Consider the following 23,193-nt stretch of genomic DNA (forward strand, 5'->3'; position numbering starts at 1 on the left):
TTTTTTTTTTTTTTTTTTGCCTCACCACACTGTGAGGCTTGTGAGACTCTAGTTCCCCGACCAGGGTTGAACCTGGGCCCTCCACAGTGAGAGCATGGAGACCTAATCACTGGACCACCAGGGAATTCCCCCATCCTGAATTTCGTGCTTACCAGTCTCTTACCTTAAAATCACATATGAATTTTTTTGCCTGAATTTTTTTTAGTTTTCTTTGTATCTGAACTTTACAAAATGGTATCTGAGACTTGGCTTTTTTATTTTTATTTTTTGCTTGGCTTTTTAAAATTAACCATTATATTTCCAAAGTATATCCATGTTATTATTTATGTATGTTCATTCATTTACTCTGCTTAATTGTGTGGTTATATTGTAATTTAGTTATCCATTTTCCTATATAAAACATTTGGGTTGTTTCCAAATTTTTGCTATTATTAACAGTGCTGCTGTGAATATTCTTTTATAATTTCCTGGTACACATATGCAAGAGTTTCCCAAATGTATATAGTTAGGAGTGGAAATTGCTGGATCATAAGGTGTGTATGTTGACCTTTACAAGATTTTGCCATATTGCTTTTCTAAGTGGTTATACCAATTTACACTCACAGCAATAATGTTTAAGAGTTCCTACTGACACACATATTCTCCAGAATTTGGTACGGCCAGACTTCTTAATTTTGTCAATTTACTGAATGAAAAACAGTATCTCATTGTAGTCTTTTTTGTATTTCTCAGATTAATAATGAGACAGAACATCTTTTCATATGCTTATTGGTCATGGCACTTCCTCCCCCTCATTGGTATTTCTTATCTAACTTTTCAGTCAACCACCATAATTTCTGCCATCTACATTTCCTCATGAAAGACACATTACTTTCAATGATTACACATTATTTTACATTTGGCATATTTATATAGCTAATATCTTCCCTTTTAGAGCGTTTAGGACATACTGATAAAGTCTTATCAGTAATGCATTTATAAGCCACCTATTAGTTGGGTGGGTTTTGGATAATTTTCACATTTGGCTAATCTTATCCTCATCAGATTAAGAGTCCCGGTTGTTTCTGAGAATGTATCGTCATCATTAGTTTAGACCTTCATCCTTACAAGTTGTAGCTCCTCTACTTGAGCTGGTGAAATCTGGAAGGCGGGGTCGTATCCTACTCATCTTTAAGCCAGTATTCCAATTACAGTGACAGGCACATCACGTGTATTTAATGCATTTTCGTATGATTTTCACCTCATGACTCTCCTGAAAAGTATGGTCCACACACTTAGTTTACAGCTGGCCCCAGCCCTCGTTTACAGCTGGCCCCAGCCCTCGGCGCCCAGCGGGTTTTCCCTGCCCACCTCTGCCACTTGAGGGAGTGAGACAAGCACCGTAGGTCGCTTACCTATACTTGGGCAGCAACGGGCTCCCTTCTTTTTCCCTTGTTTCACAAAACCAGGTGTGTGTGTGGCGGGGGGGCGCAGTCGAAGAGAGTGCGGGGAAGTCGACTATAAACTCTCCGTACTTCTCGGGTCTGTCCGTTGGCAAGCCCTTCTGGACCAGTCAACATTTACTTTCCTCATATCGTATAAAAAGAGCAGTACCCTCATCTACAAGAAAGGTCCAAAATTCATGGTCATGACTTGTGCACGTCTTTTTATAGAGCAAACTGTAAAAACACACCGACGCCCAAACACTAACACACAGACGAAAACACACCCACGTGCTATGGTTTTCTCCCGCGACTCAAGGCCTTTGAAACTGAACAGAGGAAAACTGTCTTAGCATTGGTCTCCCACTTTCGATAATATCTATTCGGCAAAAATAAAACCTAAACAAAATGTTTTAAAGGTAGCACTTAAAAAAATGATACACTCTTTCTGCTTACGTGTCTTCCTTTCTTTCGGCTTTTGTGGGGTTTACTTTAAGTCTCCAGACTGATCCTGCCCATCCGCACTGATGTAGAAACTGCGAACAGTTAGACGCAGCTACCGGGGAGGCAAGGCGGAAGTTATGACGTCATCGCCGCGGGGCGGAGGCGACAGTGTCTGAGGAGAGGCTGAGCGTGCTGCGACGCCGGCAGCCCTGCTCTGAAGCAGCGCAAGTCACGGCCAGTGCCCGCTCCTCCCTGGTGGTCGGGCCACGTCGAGTCCCGCGTGGAGATGGCGGACGATCTTGGAGACGAGTGGTGGAAGACCCAGCCGGCAGGAGCAGCCAGCAGCCCAGGTACCGACTCTGCCCGCGCTCCTGCGGGTCCTCCCCCACCCCACAGCCTTCCGTGCGCCTCAGCCCGGGCCGGCGCTGCCTCTGGCCGTCGCCGCTCTCTGCCCCGCGGTAGTGCACACCGCCGTGGGGTGCACGCGAGCGTCGCGGAGCAAGTGAAGCAAGAGATATACTAACACGTGAAACAGACAAGTGTGACAGTAACTCATACCTGCCCTCTAGTCAGGAAGGACCCTTTTCCAAGCTGTTTTTTGTTTGTCCTTATTTCTTAACAGATAAGACAGTTTTCGCGGAGACAGGGAGTTTGGGCTTAGCGGTTAAGGGTTAACTCCTGGGTTAGGTTCAGACTGCTTCTGTTCAAATCGCGACTCCAGCCTTTTAATACTGTTTAGCCTCCTTTTCCTCATCTGTAAAATAAGCGTAATAATGCCAATTTCATAAGATTGTCGTGAAGATAATACAAATGATGCACTTTAGCACAGTGCTTGGTACATAATATGTGAGCAGTAAATAAAAGCTTTAGTTTTTCTTGCTGTCGTTAGCAGCAGCAGCAGCATATCATCATCATATCGTTTGGACTTTTAGAGCCTGAAGGAGACTTGGAGGTCCGCTTGGATTCACCCATTTGACAGATGAGGAACATGAAACCTAAAGATATCAAATAACATGACACGTTCACATAGCTAGTTGGTGTCAGAAACGAGAGTAGAATTCAGTTAACACAGTTCAGACAATGTTTATTATGCTACGTGTACCTACTGCCAATGCAGTGAATATTTTATCCTTGAGTAGATAGTGTTAAATAACTCCTCACCACAGGCTGGCCTTGAACTTTTCAAGTCTCATGGCTTAATATACAATTGTTTTTTTAAAAATCATTCTTCAGAGTCTGCCTCTCTTCTTTACTAGATTCTAAGATTTTTTTATGGTAAAACCAAAGCCTGATTCATGTCTGTAGAGTCCACAGGACCCTGCACATGATTGACAGTTGATACATATTTGCTGCAATCATTAGTATTGAAATGTAAGTTGAGAAATAGCCATTGAAAACAACGAACATTGTTTCAATGCTGTACTACAGCATTGTTTCCAGAAGGGCAGGCTTCAGATACAAACAGAGCAGATGGCATTTTTCAAAAGGTTGCCAGTATAATACTTCATTGATTAAACTTCTGACTCTTTTGAGGCCTTGTTTTTAGCAAATGTATGCTTGTGCTTGAAGGCACAAATACCTTTTTTTGCAGGCTGTGGTATTTCACGTTTCCTTTAATAGCCCCTGCCCCCCATAACTGAGGTGTTAAAAACTATATTTTATGGTATGATTCAAGGATAAACGCCAATTAAGAAACAGTCAAAAATTTTTGGAGTGGTGAAGGGGATCTTAATTCTTGGTTCTAGTCCTCTTTCTTGCCCTCACCAGCTATGTGTCTCTCAAGTTAGTCACCCTTTGGAAACAAAGAAATTAACATGTATTGAGTATCTACTATGTGCCAGATGTTTTCGTAAATATGAATTCATTTAATCTTCATAACATTTTTAAAGGGTAAGCGTTTTAATTTAATCTTCATAACATGCCTAAAAAGTAAGCATTACCTTCATATTTAAATGAGAAGCAGAAAAGTTAATTGTTCTTAGGAACACACAGCAAGGGAGAGATCTGAGAAGAGGTTAGTCAAGAGCACCTGACTTTCAAAGTCACACTTTTCCCACTATTACTGTGTGGCTTCTCTGGTCCTCAGTGTCATAGTCTGTGAAGTGAGGGATCCTTAGAGATCATCTTTTTAAGGGTTTTACCAACCAAGAGTTTTAAACGTTGAATCTAGTTAGAACTATAAAGTGCTACAGCCTCTTTCATCTAAGTTGCCAGGATTCCCATCAAAATATGTTGGAGTCCCTAGGATCACCCCACTTCTTAGGTTCCTTCTAGCTGTAAGATTGAGGTTTGAAAATTGCTAACATTAAATTTATCAATGGCCTTTGCTTTGTTAACTGCTTTGAAGATAGGTGAGTGTATAAGCTTCCTTGAGATCTGCTTGATTGATTATTTACCAGTGATTTGTTTAAATAATCTGAATAATGTTTCTAATTCAGAAGAAATCACAGCTGCACCAATTCAGGTTTTCTGATCCTACCTATGTTAATAGAGAAAGATCAGCCTAAAATATGTGAATTATATATTGTTTTGAAAGTCAGAGGAGAAATAGTGCCTTAAGTTAGAGAAAGGAAAGATAGTTGTAGTAATGCCTTTACTCCTGTCGTGTGTTACGCTACTTGCCTATAAAAGTAAACATCTTTCCTTATTACCTGTTTCCAGTTAGTGCTTATGGTGGTGAGGTGATGGAGCATTTAGTCATTTATTCAGCAGTCTATATCTATCTACAACAAAGGCTTAACATCTGTGGTTATGAATTCTTGTGCACATTTTCTAAGCGTAAACTGTACAAACACAGAGATGCCCAAACACCGACACACACTGTGTATGATATTTATCCAGCTCTCTATCTATCTATTGTCAAGGAATTGAACTATGTTTTTGCGGTTTTCATGACTTCTTAGATGAGGTATGTAACTCAGAGACCCTTACTAAAGCTCTCGATCTACATATGACCCTTTTTGCATATATCTTATGGCTTCCTTAAGGCATTCCTTATGGCTTTTCAAAACCTGTCGTTTTTCTACAGGCATTCCTTATTTTATTGCACTTCACTTTATTGTGCTTCACAGATACTGCATTTTTTTTTAAACAAGTAAAGGTTTGTCGTGACTCTGCATTGGTTAGCATTTTTTAGCAATAAATTATTTTTTAAGTAAGGTATGTACTCTTTTTATATGTAATGCTATTACACAATTAATCGAGTACAGTATAGTGAAACATAACTTTTATATGCACTGGGAAACCAAAAAATTCATGACTTGCTTTATTGTGATACTCACTTTATTGTGTCTGGAACCGAACCTAAGTATCTCCGAGGTATGCCTATATTAGAATCCTGCATTGTACTGGAGTCCAACATGGTACCTGGCACTTAGTTGGTGTTTGGTAGATATTAACTGAATTAGTGAATGCATTTTACAGGACTTTTGGTGATAGTATACACAGGTAGATATATAATTTCTCATCCAGTCTAGACACTTTTGAGAGCGGAAGGCCATGCTCTTAGAATTTTGCTGGGGCAGTCCACTTGAGATGTCTGGTCACCCTGTTGGTGTCATCATTGGTGGTGATTGGAGTCATGGCCCAGCGTAAGACAACTGAGAATTTCCTCTGCTGAGGTGTGTACAGCACAGTATGCCTCAGGCAACAGAGCCTAGGAATCATCTAATGATATCTAATATTTCGTTTCACTTCATTTCACTTATTTCCTTATTCCCTGCCTACCTTAAGAAATTATTTGATAATAATATATAATACTGCATGTATGGTAGTAAACAATGCATGCAGTAGAATCATAATTGCAAAGCATTAGTGCTAATGCACCAGGTGCAATGCCTGAGATTTCATGTAGCTGACCAAACTGGGCACTTTCTCAGTGTGAAGCTGAATGTTTATTCACATTATGGTTTTCGTGACTTATGGAGCAGAGCCGAGAGTTTCTGCTGTTGGAAGTGGTCAGTTGGTCATTCACTTACTAAAGAGAACACCGATTGTTTTCCCTTTTTATTCCAATAATATGCCTATTAAATTACCAAGTCAAGTGTCCAGTAGGCAGCTGGGTATAGAGTCTGGAGCTCCAGGGTTGGAGCTGGAGATAACGAATTTAGGAATTACCGGCACATATATTGCTTACTTTTTTATATATAAATTTATTTATTTTATTTATTTATTTTTGGCTGCGTTGGGTCTTCGTTGCTGCACATGGGCTTTCTCTAGTTGCGGTGAGTAGGGGCTACTCTTCATTGCTGTGCGCAGGCTTCTCATTGTGGTGGCTTCTCTTGCTGTAGAGCACGGGCTCCAGGCGCGTGGGCTTCAGTAGTTGTGGCTTGCAGGCTCTAGAGCACAGGCTCAGTAGTTGTGGCGCATGGGCTTAGTTGCTCCGCGGCATGTGGGATCTTCCCGTGTCCCCTGCATTGGCAGATGGATTTTTAAATGCTGTGCCACCAGGGAAGTCCCTATAGCTTATTTTAAATAGGATGTTTTTAGCAATCTGCAAAACTCTTTGCCTCCACTTCTTTTGAGGAGGGTTTTTCATATGCTCCCCTAGCTTATTCTGAATCTTTGATGCCATCTCTTACCAAGAATCTAACTAGAAAACTGAAGTGTGAAGACACTTCTGTGTGCAGTGCCCGGAAATTGCAGGTAACGATACTAATTTGCATTTGTTAAGTGGTCACTCTGTGCCAGATACTTTTTTGATTGCTTTACATGTACTGGTTCATTTAATCTTTATAAGTATACCATGATGTAGGTACAGTTATCTCCATTTTTTAGATGAGGAAATTGAGGCACCAAGTGGTTTAGTGATTTGCCCAGTGTTATTCAGTTGGTAAGTAGAGAGGCTGAGATTCATAGACAGGCAGTCAGAAACCAGTCTGTGTACTTAAATTTCTCAAAGTTAATTATTCTAATTATCAATGATAAGCATCTCATCTCTAAAATAATAATCCTTTATCAGTTTAAAGAGGCTCATACTTTATAAACCTTTTGTTTAGATACATCATTGTTATCAAATTGTCTATTAACCCTTAGTCTCCCAAAGTGTACTCTTCTAAAGAACGCTGATTACTCTGAGATACAAATAAGCAGGTTGTACCATTGGACTTTGAGAACAATCTCTTCCCAGGAACTCATACGTGGTCCTAGAGCTCAAGGCTCACATACCTGGCTGTCTTCTTGATGTCTATACTTATTTGATGAGAATGTCAAATGTAAATGAGGCCCAACTCCTGAATTTTTCCCCAAATCTGCTTTTTCTCCAGACTTCCCTATCTCAGTAAATTAAATCACCAACTGCCCAATTTCACAAAGGCCTAGGCATGTTCTGATTTATTCATTTATTTAGTTCCTTCACCCTTTACATCTGATCTATCAAGTTTTGTCTCTGCCTCCAAAACATATCCTGAATCTTTTTTCCTTTTTTATTTTTGCTTGTTTGTTTTTTTTTGTTCATGCCATCAGAGTACATGCTGCCATCTTCTTGCCTAAATCTCTGCGGTAAACTTCTAACAGGGCTCCCAATTTCCATCTTGTCCCTCTGTGCTTCAGTCAGCAGACAAATTGATCGATCAGATCACATTCCTGCTTAAACCTGTCACTGGCTTCCCTCCAACACACAGAATAAAACCTAGATTGCTTACCATGGTTGGTATCTGCTGGAACATACGGACTCCCCTCTAGTTTATGCTGTCCCAGCCACACCAGCCTTCATTGGGTGCCTCAACAGGCCAAGCTCATTTTGTCTTAGCCTTTTGTAATAGCTGTTCCTTTTCCTTTCTGGGCTGTCCTTCTGAATTTTGAATGGTTGGCCTTTTCTTGACATTAAAACCTAAGTTCAAACACACCTAAGTTCCTGTTCAGCAAGTGTAGAGTAGCTATCTACTTACATTATCATGTTGCAGTATTTCTCATCAGAGCACTTATCACCAACTATTATTTTCCTTATTAAATTATTACAGTCTCCCCACACTAATATGTAAGCACCATATGAGCGGAGATTTGTTTATCTTGTTCTTTGCTGTATCCTTTGGGCCTATAGTAGTATCTGGGTACTTAGAAGGCACTCATTAAGGATTTGTTCGTTAAGTAATTAATTGTTAATATTTCACAGCCACATCTTGGAGACTTTAACATAGGACTTCTGCGTCTAAAGAAACTTGGTCCACTGGAAGAGTTGTCAAAATCCTGCTTAGGCTTTTGACGGACTTGGCAGATGTTGCTTTTCTTTTTCTAAAAATACATTAGAAATCTGTGTTTTATAACTGTGTTTACTATCATTTTATTCTAACCATATTTGGGTTTAGTTTTGAAATTATATATTTGAAAGAGCAGCAGTCTTTTGCTTTGTAAATGAGCTGATAATTCCTACTGGTGACAGCTTTTGTCACCTAGGATCAGTGTGATTGTTCATTTTTGAGATTGCTGATGTAAGCATTGTAAATATTTTTGTTGTAATATCATTTTATCCTTAAAAATCACATCACTTTATCTATGCTGAATTCCTTCTGGAAACGGTGAAGTTGGGGAACACCTTGGATTTTTTAAACCTGAATAAGTTTTGGGTTTTTTTTTCCTTTTTTCACACCAGAGTTTCCTTTTCTCACATCTATAGGCAGCCATGAGTAGTAGATGTTGTAAAGCATTGCCTCTACATATAAAATTCAGACTTGGAATATTTACAGTAGTTGTTGATAACATACAACAGAGGATCAACTTCAGAGCATGTTGTTTTCAAAATCATTTATTGAACTCTCATGCTTGGCTCTCTTTTAAACATTGTAATGGAGTTAGAGGGAAAAACATAATCTGTTTATGGACTTTATACATTGATGTGGTTCATCAAAATGCAAATGATATTCTTTTAAGACATGCTTAAGGGCAAAAAACAGGTAGGATAAATTTTAAAAGGTGAGAAGAAGGAAAGAAGAGAGGGATAGGTGCAACATTTTTGTTCTGTACTTGAAGACTGTGTAACAAAGACCAAGTTTTACTTTACTTTATACAATTTCTATAATTCTTGCAAATGATTAAACAAGTGGTTCTTGACAACAATTATGAACCTTTAAAGGTACAAATTTATACATCTTTCTTTAAATAGCATGTACAGTAGCTCTGCTGTCTTAGAAAATACCAGGAATTTGGAAGGCCTAGAAATAGTTCCATTTCCCCCTCAGATTCAACATTAACACATTACATTATTTTGTGGCACAAATCCTTTCTCATCTGATGTTCTTTAGTTGAACACTTTAGGGCTTTCATAAAAGTATACATTTTACTAAATATCTCACAATCAGCTTGAAATATAGTTTCCCCATTTTCATCAGCTTTCATAGAATTCTTAATTGCATTCTTAAATTGCTAGCATTGCTTTTAAAAATTAGTTGATTAAGGGGCTTCCCTGGTGGCGCAGTGGTTGAGAGTCTGCCTGCCGATGCAGGGGACACGGGTTCATGCCCCGGTCCGGGAGGATCCCACTTGCCGCGGAGCGGCTGGGCCTGTGAGCCATGGCCGCTGGGCCTGCGCGTCCGGAGCCTGTGCTCCGCAGCGGGAGGGGCCGCGGCAGTGAGAGGCCCATGTACCGCAAAAAAAAAAAAAAAAAATTAGTTGATTAAGCTCTTAAGCTCTTGAGCTCCTTGTTAGTCTAGTTCACACTAGACCAGAGGTCAGGAAACGTTTTTTGTAAAAGGCCAGGTAGTAAATATTTTAGGCTTTGTTGGCCAATGTCACAGCTACTCAACTCTGCTATTGTAGCATAAGAAATGATCAGATAATAAATATGTAAACAAATGAATGTGGCTGTGTTCCAATAGAACTTTATCTATAGACAATGGAATTTGAATTTCATGTAATTTTCATCTCACAAAATATTCTTCTTTTGATTTTTTTTTTCTATTTAAAGATGTAAAAACTATTCTTAACTTGCAGGACATACAAAAAGACAGTGGGCTGAATTTGGCCTGTGGGGTCTTTACATTTATAGACCCCTGCCCCAGACTCAGTGTCAGACCCCAAGAGTTATGTCACATGTCCTCAAAAGCAGGAATTTGAAACACATCCCAGAGAGAATTACTCCATTACATCAGTTACTCCATTACTCAGTCCAGAATTATCAGTTATGTGTGAGATCAGTCACTTTCCTGTTGCAATCAGATACTTTATTCTAAAAAGTTGCAAGGAGATTAGTTCAGAAATCATTGAAGCTAAATAAATGAACAGCTGAGGAAAGACTCCAGCATACAAAATCATACAAAAATTAAAATTTTTGTTACAATTTGAATGTGTTTTTGCTCACTTGGATTTTTATCTGCTTCCTTTTAAAAATTTAACTTAATAAAATCACTATAGAATTATTAGGACAGCTTCTTTTATTTTTATCTTTGGAGGAATCACATTTCTGCAGAAACCAGATTATGTTCAGGAGGCAGAATTCTTTATATAGGTCAAACACCATTTTGTTGAACTTATCCCAGGTCTAAGTTGTTTATGCATTTTTATTGCACTACATATTGCTTTAAAATAAGCATAGTTTTTGTTAGGGTAGATTGTGTTATTTTAAACACTTTTGTCTCAATGGGATTAGAACTGTGTTACCATTTAAAGATAGGTTTCTGCTGCTTTCCATAGAAGTGTAGCTATTTTCCTATCCTTTTTTTAGTTATTTGTACAATATCTTGTCTTTCTTATCTTGCTTGTTCTTGAACTTATGCCAGCTTGGCATGAAAATGTACTTTAGGGAGTCTCTTAACATAACAGAAAACAATTTTGAAACCTCTAACGTAAAATATATTTTGTGTTCATCTTCAAGGTAAAACATTCCCAGGGTATTGAGTCTTTCTAGGAGTACTGTTGGTGCTTGTTTTTCCTGTTTTGTTTCGTGGTTTTCTTCAGTCTATTTGGGTTCCACCCTAGGAGGTTCAGTGTTTTTCCTTTGCATTAGCATAATTATCAGTGTTGAATGTTACCCAGCATATCTGCTTTTCCTGACCCTATCATATACCATTGCGATCTCTTAGCACCTTTTCTCACTTATGTCTTGACTGAATGGCCCTTCTCTCCCTCATTCACTCATTCTCTGTTCGCTGAATATTACCTGTTAATGTCAGGCATAGCCCTAAGCCCCCTACACATTTTCCCACTGCACCATCCACCCGTTACTGCCCTGCACTTCCTTCTGAACCGTCTCTCTTGTATCATTTTCATGTCAGAGGGTCATCATCTTTTTTTGTAGTCCACTCCTTCCATTCTCTTACTGCTTTCCTTTAACTTAGACTTTTCCACTTCGGGTTTTTAATTCACCCAACCTCCTCACCTTCTCCCTGTGCCATTTCCTGATCATCCCTCTCTTTGGCTTGTATAGCTCAATGCTCCCCAGGCTTCCAGCTCCTTCTCCTCCTCCTTGAAATTGCTTCACCCCATACACTTTGATGTATAGTGACATCAATGCGTTGAATTGGGCTTGGCTGGATGAATGCAAAGAATGGCAGTTCCTTTGCTCCTGCTCTGCTGACTTCATCCCAGGACAGCCAGCTAAAGCACTGTCCTTAACCAGCAGGATTTCCTCCAGGATCATGCATCCAGTTCTTAGTGCCGAATCACAGAAAACCTTGGGTCGTGCTCTTCGTAGAATGTATTTATTTTTTCTGACTGAAGCTTTGTGAGATACAACTGTCTCCCATGTCAAAAATGCCTTATTTGTCTTAAAATATCATTGTGTTACTCTATCCACACTAAATTACAGACACATGTTTCCTTTGATTCAGTGAGTTTTTAGTGTGAAGAAAAAGACTACTTTAGTTTACTGCCAGGGAACTGAGCCCCGCCTTGTAGATGACTGGTTGAATTCAGTTTTCGTAGTTGACGTACTCATGGATGATGAGAACTGGGAGGGACCTGAAGAATTATTCAGCTTTTCTGTTCTACATACTAGAAACTCAAGGCTTAGACTAATGAACACCAAGCTCAGTGTCAAATGAGTGAAAAACTGGAATTGGAATTTGAGTCTGCTGATCCCAAGCTTTTTTTTGAACCAACTGAGTTTTCAATAGTGTTGATTCAGATGTGATTAAAGAATGTCCATTGAGATGATAAATTGTCTTTTTTTTAAACATCCAAGACTGTGATTCATATCTCCCTAAAAGATCTTAGTATTAGTGACCTTTGACTCTCAGATGTCCTGATTACTATAGAAAGCAATGATACCAATCTAAACTGGTTTGCTTTACAAGCCTAGCAGTGAGATTCCATGGCCTGTATATATACAGGAGGGGCAGTTTACTAGGGAAAGTGGGACAGAAGACTATGTGCCAGCAGCCAAGTGTGCACACTGCACCAGCATTTATCAGGTAGGCCACACAAAGGACGTGTTCGGCTGTTACTCATTTTTGTTGTTCCTTTCTTCCTTGTAACTAAGAAGTACCACTTGTTTTTTTCCTCCTGGTCATAAAGAAGTCATATTTTTAGAACTTAAAGTGTGATTTTAATTGTCCTGCCATTTTGATGGAAATAATCTGACTTTCTTGAAGCAGATTAGGAATCCTTGATACCACATCTTCTTGGCAAAGTTCTGTGGAATGAATTACTTCTGGGTTCACCAGAAAACTTTTGAACTGTTCTAATGAATTCAGTCCTATTCCTGGCTAATGATAGTCCAACTTTGGGTTGGATTACAAGTAGGATGATGAGTTGGGAGGATTTGGGGTGTGTGTCTGGGCCTGTGATTGTGTGTATATGCATATACATATATAGTTAAAGTAGTTGCAGATGTCCTGCTCTTTCAGGATGATATTTACCAGGTCCAGCAACCTGTGAATGAACCAACCGTCTGTCTGTTTGCTCTTTCACCATTTCCTGGAGAGACGGCCCTTCATCTTTGTCCTTCCATACTAGTAACACCAGCTTTCCAGATATTTCTGTAGGTGAATGTATCCAGGCAGTACATTTGCATGACTTACCTTTTCGCTCCCATGTGGAGGAAAGTATTTGAGGTGACAGTCCTTATGATGTGTAGCTTCCCACAGCCAGTCTTATCCATAGGCCCTGGGAGAACTTTAGGGGAAAGCTTAGCAATGCCTGTAGATTTTGGTTTAGGGATCCGTGTTGGGATTCTCTGCTTGCATACCTCCTTGATCTTGAATTAAACAGAAAAACAGAAGGTGGTTAATGGTACAGTTGGTGGAGAAACAGACATGTTCAGGACATAGAGTCAGCTTGGAGATTTTGGCTTCTTTGAAAACACTAGGTTCTAGGGACACATCAGACTGTCAGGTTGAAGAAAGAAAATTCAGTTAAACAATTCTGCCAACATGAGTTAAGTGTGTGCTGTGTGCAAGGCCCTCTAGTGTAGATAATGTTAGATACAAAGATAAATAGGTTATGTTTCTTGCTTTTTGGCAATCATAGCGTAGTGGGAGATAAACAAGAAAAGTGTCCCAAATTCATCTCAAAGGGTAATGAGATTGCCAGAGAAAGGTTAAGTTCAACTGAGGGATCTAAGAGAGCTTTGCTGAGAAAGTAACATTTGTCTTGGGCCTCCAAAGACTTTTAGGATTTTTAACAGCAGGAATGGGAGAGCATTCCAGAGTAAAGGAATACTTTTGGCAATGTCCCTGGGGTAGGAAGTTGGATACAGTTGAGAAATGGAATGACTTTAAATTAGGTTGTATTTGAGAAGCAGAATGGGAATGTAGACTGGGGCTAGATAGGGAAAATTGTACCTGATTCTATAGACAGTGTGTGTGTAGTAGGGGGATAGTAAGGACTTAGGTTGAGGGGAGGCACGTTATGGAGGTAGAATTGTATTAATATTTGTCCACAGTTAGCCTATGAGGGTTGAGAGAGGAATCACAGATAGGTTGAGTGATCTGGACTGGGAAAGTGGGCTGTAGAGTGTGAAAGAGTAAAGACTTGATTTACTTCATATTTGCTTAGAAATATACTCTTATTTTCATTTATTTAGGAAAAATATACTTGGATAAGAATACTTGTTGATAAAGAGATGGGAAAAGGTCTCTGCTAACTGTAATTCTCATTATCCACAATGATGATGATGATGATTTCCCCCTCTTTTGCTGCATCGTCCTTTCCTTGCTGTGAGCTCAAAAATAGAAATCTTTTAAAAATGCATTATAGTTTTCATCATAGATTCTAATACTGTTCTTGTGGAAACCCTTCTTATATTGTTTTTCATTCTATAGAAATTTGTTTCCACATTTTTTTTGTACTGATAAAGTACAGTAAAGCCCCTTGGTCTCTTTATGTAAACATTCACTTATTTTAAATGCCCCCTAACTATTATAGCAATCATATTTAGATTTTCAAATAAACACTATACAGAATTGGCTAAAAAATGTGAGTCTTTCAATAAAGGATAGACTATATGGGGAATATGCTTTCTTTTGGTACAGTCTTCTCTATGCCTAGGCACTAGGAGCGTTTTAGGCTTTAGTGTTCTTACTGACATTTTTTTTTTTTTTTTTTTGCGGTACACGGGCCTCTCACTGTTGTGGCCTCTCCTGCGCAGGCTCAGCGGCCATGGCTCACGGGCCCAGCCGCTCCGAGGCATGTGGGATCTTCCTGGACAGGGGCACGAACCCGCATCCCCTGCATCGGCAGGCGGACTCTCAACCACTGTGCCACCAGGGAAGCCCTGATATATTTTTTTTTATACTTAATCCTAAACATAGCAAATGAGATACTGATACTCTGATATTATTCTCCTGCCAGGAAATAATCAGAGATGTAGGCAAGGCTCTTTGTTTTAGCATCATTTATAACAATGAAAACTGGACACAGTTTAAGGCTCTAACAGTCAGGATAGAGTAAATATATTACACTATAATCACATGAAAATATCATGCTGTCTTTAAACAATTATGCTTTTCAAGATATGGGAAAGTATTTATTCAGAAATGTTAAAAGCAGGATTTAAAACTATATACATACTTTATGTATATTTGAAGAGAAAATACTAGGAGAAAATATACCAGTGCTATCAGTGTTTATTAACTCTGGGTAATGGAGTAATAGTGCTTTTTATTTTTCTTATATATTCTTCACATTTTCTAAAATAAGTATGCAATTTAAAAAAGCAACACTAAGTTATATTAAGGCATAAAAAAGGAAGGAAATACTTCACAGATCAGGACATTTCTATGAACATCTGCGTATTGTGCAAACCATGAATAAGTAGCAGCTGCACTTGAAATCATAATTCAAATCAGCTGATCTTGTAACCACAGCATTAATAATAGCCTTTACAAGATAGGTTTCAGTGAGGTCCTTTAACTTTGTCAGGCTTTAGACTGGTTGTCCTATTTAGTGTACAAAAACCTATGATGGGATCCTACTTAAATTGTAGATTCCTGGGCCTTACCTCTAGAAACTGTAATTCATTTGTCTATGAATGCACCCAGGAATCCACATTTTTAATAAACCCTCAGGGTGGTTTATCTGATACAGGTGGTCAGCCTGACATACTTTGATAAACACTGCCATAGTTGAAGCTCATTTAGATGTAAGCTTTAAGGTCTTTTCTAACCCAGAACTCTGACCTGCCTGGGTGTGGGAGGTTCAACACTGTGGAAGGCCAGGGTTTCATGGCCCAGTGGTCCTAGATGCTCATCAGAACCACCTGTGGGGCTTTTAAAACACTGCGATGCCCAGATCCCATCTCAGAATCTACTGACTCAGATTGTCTAGGAATGTGGTATGAGTACCACAGGTTATTCAGAACTGAAATCTGTCCAGTAAACTGATATGGAACACAATATTGATGGGGCTTTTTTCTTATAAGCTATACTGATATGTGTTGGTGAAGACAGTATGGCTTGGAATGGTGGTCATTGGTAGGGTCAGCTGCCTGAAAGTTATTGGGCTCCCATTGTTTCTACACCATTGATGGCTGCAAGTTGATTTTGGTTTTCTTGATAACTCTTGATGTCACTACATAGTTTTTACCTCTAGATGGCAGCAAAGGCTAGTTATATTATTAGGACAACTCTAAATGTCATTCTCAAATCTTTGGGAAAAAATGATGCTATTTTTGTTTTCTTCTATGAATTTTATACTTGGACATGTTTCAGCAAATGAGGTATAGAGCTTTAAAATGTGTCATCTCTTGGATCATTTTTTAGAACACTATGTCAAATAGTTCCAAGAAAGTTTTATCCAAATTTGGAGTGCATATTGCAAGAGGAATCCGTGCATATGCCTCTTTTAAGACCACACAGTGAATGTTCTACTCAAGAGTTGGAGGCTCCTGGGTTTCATCAGAAAGCAGATGTCTTGGAGGAGATTAAGCATGTTGGAAAGCTCATTCATAGAAGAAAAGTTTTTTGGGGTTTTTTTGTTTGTTTGTTTTGTTTTGTTCTTAATGTTTAACTCAGTTCAACATGGAGATTGGGATTTGGAATGGATTACAGGTCTGAAAGATGATGAGTTTATTGAGGCAAAGGCCTTGCTTTTATTTAGGGAACAATAGAGAGAAAAGGAGTATTCATTAAATTCTTTAAACGTTGGCTTGTTTGGTCTATAGGTTCTTAAAAGAAGCGGAGCTATCTGTGAGACTCTGTGGTTATAGCAAGTCATTAGATGTCAGTGAGCCTTAGTGACCAAAAGAATTATAGAGAGGTGAAAATGTTTTATTCAAAATCTTAATTCTATAACCCAGTTTCTACTTGATCCTTGTGCTCCTTCACGTTATCATGGAGGGCAAACATCAGAACAATATCAGCATTTAATGAGGAAGCTGTCAGATCCTAGTTATACAGTTGGAGTCAGGATGTTTCCTTTTCTCTAAATGAGATTAATTTTGTAAGTGCTTTGAACCTTTTTGGAGATGTATTGGCAACATATTGTGTAAGAAAGCTGTGTTCCCTCAGGAATGTTCCTGACTTCAGGGACTGCAGGGCCTCTCATTACACCTTTAGCTCTAGGGGTCGAAAGGCTCAAGGCTCCCAAAGACGGTGGGTCATTTTCATTTGTGGTCATTGGGGTGGTGCAGGGAGGGGGCGGATTCAGGGCTGCCTGACTCCCTTAGGGACCCAGCTGTGGAATGCTTGGTCAAGGCTGTGTGTTATCAGAATAGCAGTGCTTTGTATTTTTGTTTTTCTCTGTTTAATGGGAAAGTACATAAGTAATGATGATGGATATGGTGATGAAAAGGAGGAAATGCTAAATTGAGGAAAAAAATCTTTGAAATATTATTGTCTTCTTTTGTCTTTTGTATTATTTGGTAAATCACTGCTAATTTATTAATTTTTTTATTTTTTTAAAGGAAACAACAGGTAATGAATCTGGCAGATAGCCTAGAGTTTCATATGCTGCTTTGGCTTTTTTCTCTTGATCTTCTCAGAACTTCCTCATTATACAATAAAACTTTATCACTAAAGATTTTACAGTTTTATGTGGCAGGGGGTCCTTCAAAAGGAAACTCTGTAGTTTCATTAGCTTATTCTTACTAACCTCTTGTGAGAGAACATTTGGTTTTAAATAGAGCTACAGTGCTATGATTTGTATTTAAGAGTTGTCCAGTTTCTGAGGTGAAGGCTAGAGGAAATTGATGCCTGTAGTTTATAATGTAACATGGTTTGTGGTTGTACCTAGTCACCTCCCAATCTCTCTGTAGTAATTACACCATGGGCAGTGAGGGCAATCCAAGAATAAGCATTGAAATACAGTTTTCAAAAATCCTTCCTAACCTAGTTGCTTCCATTTTGTGCCCAGACACATAGCATCACATGTAGAAATAGAATGTTAAAATATATTAACCTTGAACAGTTTTGTTTATTCCCTTTCTTTTTATTCATCTGTCAGGTTTTTCACCTCAGCTTTTTTTCTTCTTCTGTTTTGGTACCCACTCCTCTCTTTCTCATTCCCTCATTTGCACCCATGTAATTTTTAAAAATCATTCGCCAGCTTATATTTTGCAACAGCTTTGGATTAGTGGCTAGAGCACTGGCTATGGAGCCAGATAGACCTGGGTGGGTCCCCACTCTGGTTCTGGCACCACCTAGCTGTGTGTCCTTGAGCAGGCCAGTTAGCCTGTCCAGACCTTAGTTTCCTCATCTGTAACCCTTATTTGGGGATTAGACTGCCTACTTGCAAGTTCCTTAGTTGGTAGAGATATTGTGTAGGAAAGTCCCTGGCACATCTGAAGTGTCAAGTCTGTGTTAGTTGTTACTAATGTCAACATTATTATCTTTGTCTTTTTCCTTATATCTGTTCTTAAGGTGCTTATTTCTTGATCATAATCATAACTTATCTTCTTGTTTATTTTACCTTTCTTGTTTTTCTGCTTTATCCCTTGTTCTCCCATCTCTCCAATTAATTATTGGAGACATGTTGCTAAGCATAGCAGTTGCGGCAGCTGACCAAGCAGTGTCAATTACTGGGCTGTGTTTCTAACCACCTCTGGCCCAAAAAAGTACTTTCACATCCTTTTCCCTCCTTATCCTACTTAGTCTATTCATTGTCTTTCTGTTTTAGAGTTCACTTGAAAACATTTTTTTTTCTAGTCTTTCCTGTCTTTTTCTATCTTTTAATTATTCAAAAAACAATGCAGTTATACCAACTATAAAGCCCTTTGACCTTGACATTCAATGATTCTATGAAAAGAACAAATGCGAGCCAACTGTGGCCACCAGGTATGTTGTTAGACCTGCGCACCTTTGTTGAGCACCTATTACCAGCCGTATTTAAGTCCTGGATAAGGTAGGACAGTGGTTCTTAAACTTTATAAACCCAAGAATGACCCAGGCAGCTTGTTAAGATGCAGATTCCCTGAACTAGATTTCATAGGTGTGGGTATGTAGAAATCTGTGGAGTCCTTGGTAATTCTGATAAATGTGATCAGTGACTGCATTTTGAGAAACATTGATATAAGAGTTTCAAAACTAAATGACAGCTGATTCTTGCTCTCAAGAGATTATAGTATAGGAGGGGTAACAAACGATTATAACGAGGCAAAATGAAGTGCTGTAATAAAAGTACAAACAGAAGTGTTTTGGAAACTCAGAGGAAGATTCAGAAAAATAAAGAGATTTCTAGAGGAATTGGCACTTGAGGTAGGAGTAAGATTTCAATACAAGGGACAAAGAGAGAAGAGCATTACTGCCCTAGGAACAGCATGAGTAAAGGTATAGGGCTAGAAGTCCTGCTAGTGTGTAAGAGGATGGTGAGTACTGTGTCCTGGTGAGGGTGCAGATTATGTCCAGGGTTTCAAAAGGAGATGAGGTGGGAGGTGGAGGTCTGATAGAAGGTTTGGATTTGGGGCACTCGGTAATATAAGTGCTAAGTAAGTGCTGCTTTTAGGGGAGGGACTGAAGAATTGCCATGATCAGGACAGTGTTGTAGAAGGATCACCAGCAATACAAGTGAAGGTTGGATTAGAGGTGAGGGATTAGAGATGCTACTATTTTACAGTAGCATCTGTACTGAGGTATGGATTTGGGGAGTACTAGCACAAATAAAAGGGGGAGGGCAGAGGAAGAAATACCGGGGCAGAGTGGCTGACTGGATCTGGGGGATGAGAAGAGAAGTGGAGAATGGGACCCAAATTTTGACCCTGGGTGACAGAGAAGGTGCTAGACCATCACCAGAAGTGAGACAAAGCAATCCAAGAGTGACAGTGCACTGGGGTGGGGGCACATGCCAAGTGTGAAGTGTAGTTGGACCTTCCACACGTGGAACTGTTTGGTAGGCACTGAAAACTTGGAGTTGTTGCTTTGAGAATCATCATAGAAAAATTGTTGATACCATTCAAGTAGCTGAGACAGCCCAGGTAGAAAACGTAATTCCTCCTCATCTGCCCCTTTTTTCTTCTCCCATCATGGGTACTTCTATATCCTTTTCCCAGAGCCTGAGAGGTGAGTTTTGTTGGGTCCTATCCTGTGCCCACATTCCCTCTACAAGGCTGCCTATCTTAATAACTGATAAGAGTGTAACTAGTTCTGAGAGCAGCCCTCTGAGGAGGCATTTCTTTCCAGTACTTGAACAATGCACAGTGATTGAACCATTTTCCAGGCACTGATTGGCTAGCTGGGGGGAAAGAAATTCTGCCTCTCTCCCGCAGTGACCAGGCTGTCCCCTGGGCCATTGTGTCTGGGCTGAACAGATTACATAAACTCACACTCTGTAGGGGGATCTGCCACTCCTTAGCACAGGGGCGATCAGTAATTACAGGATGGTCCCCGTATAGCACATTTCCTTCCTCATTGGTAGTCTGAGAATGCCTGGAATAGGGCCATAGTTGATAGGATGACCTAAAAAAATAGTAGTAGTTGTCCATTGTTCTCCCTAATCCTCTTATTACCCTTCTTAGAAGCTGAAGTCAGCGGCTCTGGCAGCATTTATATTTTCCGAAATTTTTGTAATAAATACGTACTATTGTTATAATCAGAATAAAAAGTTTTATATAAAAAAATTGTGCTGCTTATGTCTGTCACTATGAGAGATATTATCCTTCTCAGAGTAATCCCCGCTGCCCTGAAGGGACTGTCAGGTGTTTAAATGTTTCTTATGTTATGGACTCTTTGGGGATCTATTGCAGTTTTTAGTTAACTCCTCTTTCTATAAAATGATACTTTTCTGAGGCCTCAAAACTGACTGATATCAGTGAATTCAGGCAAGAACACAATTAAAAGGCAAAGAACAGAAAAGGAGTAGCTCTTTTTTTTTTAAAGAGAAGGGAAAAAAACAGCCAACTCTCTAATGGTAAAGGATAGTAATTCTTGGGGAATTGCTTTGACTGGCCGCATTGAAGCTGGTTTTTATACGCACTTAATTGTTATGAGAGATAATTGGAGACCAATTTGAAGATTTTCCTCTAAAATGGCAATTTTATTTGTGATGCTCCCTTGGTTTACAGTCATTTAATCCTGAATTGGAAGCAGAATTTAGAGACTGACAAGGATGAACCCTAACACTTCTCCCTCTGAGCTCAAAAAATATACAATGCTTTTTTTTTTTTTTTTAGTGATTTTGGGACCATAAGTCTTTCCTTATAAGTCATGATGTTGCTTGAGAAATGGAAACCCTGAATTAGGGTATACCATCCCAGGAAGATTTTCAAGGGTTCTGCAAAGGCAGAAGTTCCACCACCTCTAGGCTAAGCTGGTGGTGCTTGTCTTTTTGATGGCTAAACCTTGATCCCTAAATTGCCTTTTCTGGAGGCTTTTGATCACTGTCAGGACTGTCAAGGTGGCCACCTACTTATAAGCTTTGATGTGCATGCTTGTGATGCTGTTTCTATGGATCATTTTCACTTACTTCTGATGCTTTTCACTCCAGCCATCTCTGAGGCCGATCAGGTACCTCTGTTCTTCACATGTTGATAGCCTGTCCAAACTCATTCTTCATGCCTAGAATTTGTGCCTTTGCTCATAGACTCCTGCTTTCAGATAGAGTGGACTTGGACTGCAGCTTTAGTGCTCGCTGACAATGAGGACTTGTACCTCTCCTTGGTCTTGCTTTCTTCTGTCTCTTAACCACTGCACCATCCCCAGGTGAATCTTCCCCATGCCTGCTTATTTGTGTGGGGCTTGGCCTTTCATGTTCATTGTCTCTTGTTAACCTAACAGTGGCCTGGAGACGGAGGAGTTGAAAGGGGAGGCAGATTGACACTCTCGTCTGTGGTGATCCTGGTAGGCTTCAGAAGAAGTAAGGCTTGAGCCAGACCTTTCAGTGTAGATCACTTGATGAGAGAAGAGAATTCTGTCCAGGTAGAGCAATGGGGAGGAGGCATACGTAGGGGTGTTCCGAGTGTTCTGGCCAAAGCGGCAGGCTTCTGAGGCAGACCGCAGGCAGGTAATGTTAGGCGCCCTGTCTGTGTTCCTGGGCAGTGGAGAGCATTAGGTACAATTTATTTTGCTCCCCTCCTTGCACTGAGGTAGCTTCTCAGTATGTTGCCATGGGACAATGGAATTAGACCTGTGTTCATGTCTCTTTTTTGTCATACAAACAGAGCCACCTGGAACAATTTTCTTTACCTCTCAGAATTTACATTTTTTTAATCTTTAAAATTGTGATGATACCCACTTTATAGGGTTATTATGAAATAAAATAACAGTGTATAAAGGATTAGTTTTCTCTTATCTCACTGCCCAGAAACCTTTGAGGACAGAGTGCTCCCTAGCACGGTATTAAAGGCCCTTTGCGGTCTGACAATACGTGCCCTTTGCACCTTACCCCTGCCCCAGCTATCTCAACATCAGCTACACTGCATTGCTCACTGCTCCTTGAATGCTGGTTTTCTGCTCTCCTGCCTGCCTCCATACCTCTGCGCTGAGCATCTCCTGGAAAGCCTTTTGTCTTCTCTCTATCCCAAGTTTTCCTCCTCTCCCAGCCCACCATCCCTCCTCCAGTCAAATCTTATCTGTTTCTGAAACCTGACCCCTGAACCCTGCCCAGAGTAATCTGCTCCTCCTCCAAACTCCTATAAGTGCTTTGCTATCTATAGAATTCCTTTTCTGTGTTGTGCTCTTAATTACCTTTTAAGGTAGTTCTCAACTCCTGCCTTAGATTCTAAATCTTAACACCTGCATAGCTGTCCTGCACAACAATGAGTAATATTAGGTGCTTCATAAATATTTGTGGGTTCGTTCTTGTAGGTGATTTGTGAATAGATGAATAGAGCTTGACATTTGTGCCTGTGGTTATAAGCTAATACAAATGGGATTGAAACTCCTCAGAGAGGACTCTTTGAAAGGTCTAAACAGTAAAGGGTTATTTCTTAAGTTCTTGGGAATCCTGGTGAAACCCATTTTTCCCCCATTAAGGCAAAGTTGATTGGTTGTCTAGATCTCGTTTTTCTCCCAAAGGCATGTGAGAAATGGAAAGCTCATCTAAAAACACTGGTTTATAGTATAGTATCTTTGAAAGAGACAAAGGTACAAAGTATTAATACAAATATAAATGTTCAAATATGCACGTGCTCTGGGCCAATCTGTCAAGTTAGTGGAAACAAGCCTTATGCAATGAAACTCTTTAGTGCAGGTTTTTAAATTTGTTTTGAGGCTTATATTTAGTCAGATTCAAGATTCTCATCTCTACATACCAGACAGAAGCTCTTGAAGGACAGTGAATCTTTTGTCTCCTTAATAGCCGCCCAATTCAGTTTGTCATGATCAGTGGATTGATCAGTTGTGTCCATGTGCTTTGAAGAGAAGACACTGCATGCTGAGACACTGTGCATGTCACAGAGACAGGAGTGCTATGTAAGTTAGTAAACCCACTCCACCCTTCCAGGGACCTAAAGAATGGCAGAGAGTGAGACAGCCTTTGTAGGTCTGTAGGGCCTATTGTTGGTTATCCAAAGATGACTAACCTTTAA

At 39.7% G+C, this 23,193-nt stretch overlaps 1 protein-coding gene across 1 annotated transcript in view; it reads left to right on the forward strand.

Moving 5' to 3' along the window:
* The first annotated feature begins 2,039 nt into the window (after nucleotides 1-2,039).
* CMSS1 (cms1 ribosomal small subunit homolog) overlaps nucleotides 2,040-23,193 on the forward strand; it is a 384,701-nt gene continuing 363,547 nt past the window's right edge. The window contains exon 1 of the mRNA XM_024759251.1: nucleotides 2,040-2,215. Coding sequence (XP_024615019.1) covers nucleotides 2,152-2,215 — 64 coding nt within the window. The 5' untranslated portion in view covers nucleotides 2,040-2,151. The remainder of the gene's footprint in view (nucleotides 2,216-23,193) is intronic.

This window comes from Neophocaena asiaeorientalis, unplaced genomic scaffold, assembly GCF_003031525.2.
Source record: "Neophocaena asiaeorientalis asiaeorientalis breed wild unplaced genomic scaffold, Neophocaena_asiaeorientalis_V1.1 scaffold197, whole genome shotgun sequence".
Lineage (NCBI taxonomy): Eukaryota > Metazoa > Chordata > Mammalia > Artiodactyla > Phocoenidae > Neophocaena > Neophocaena asiaeorientalis.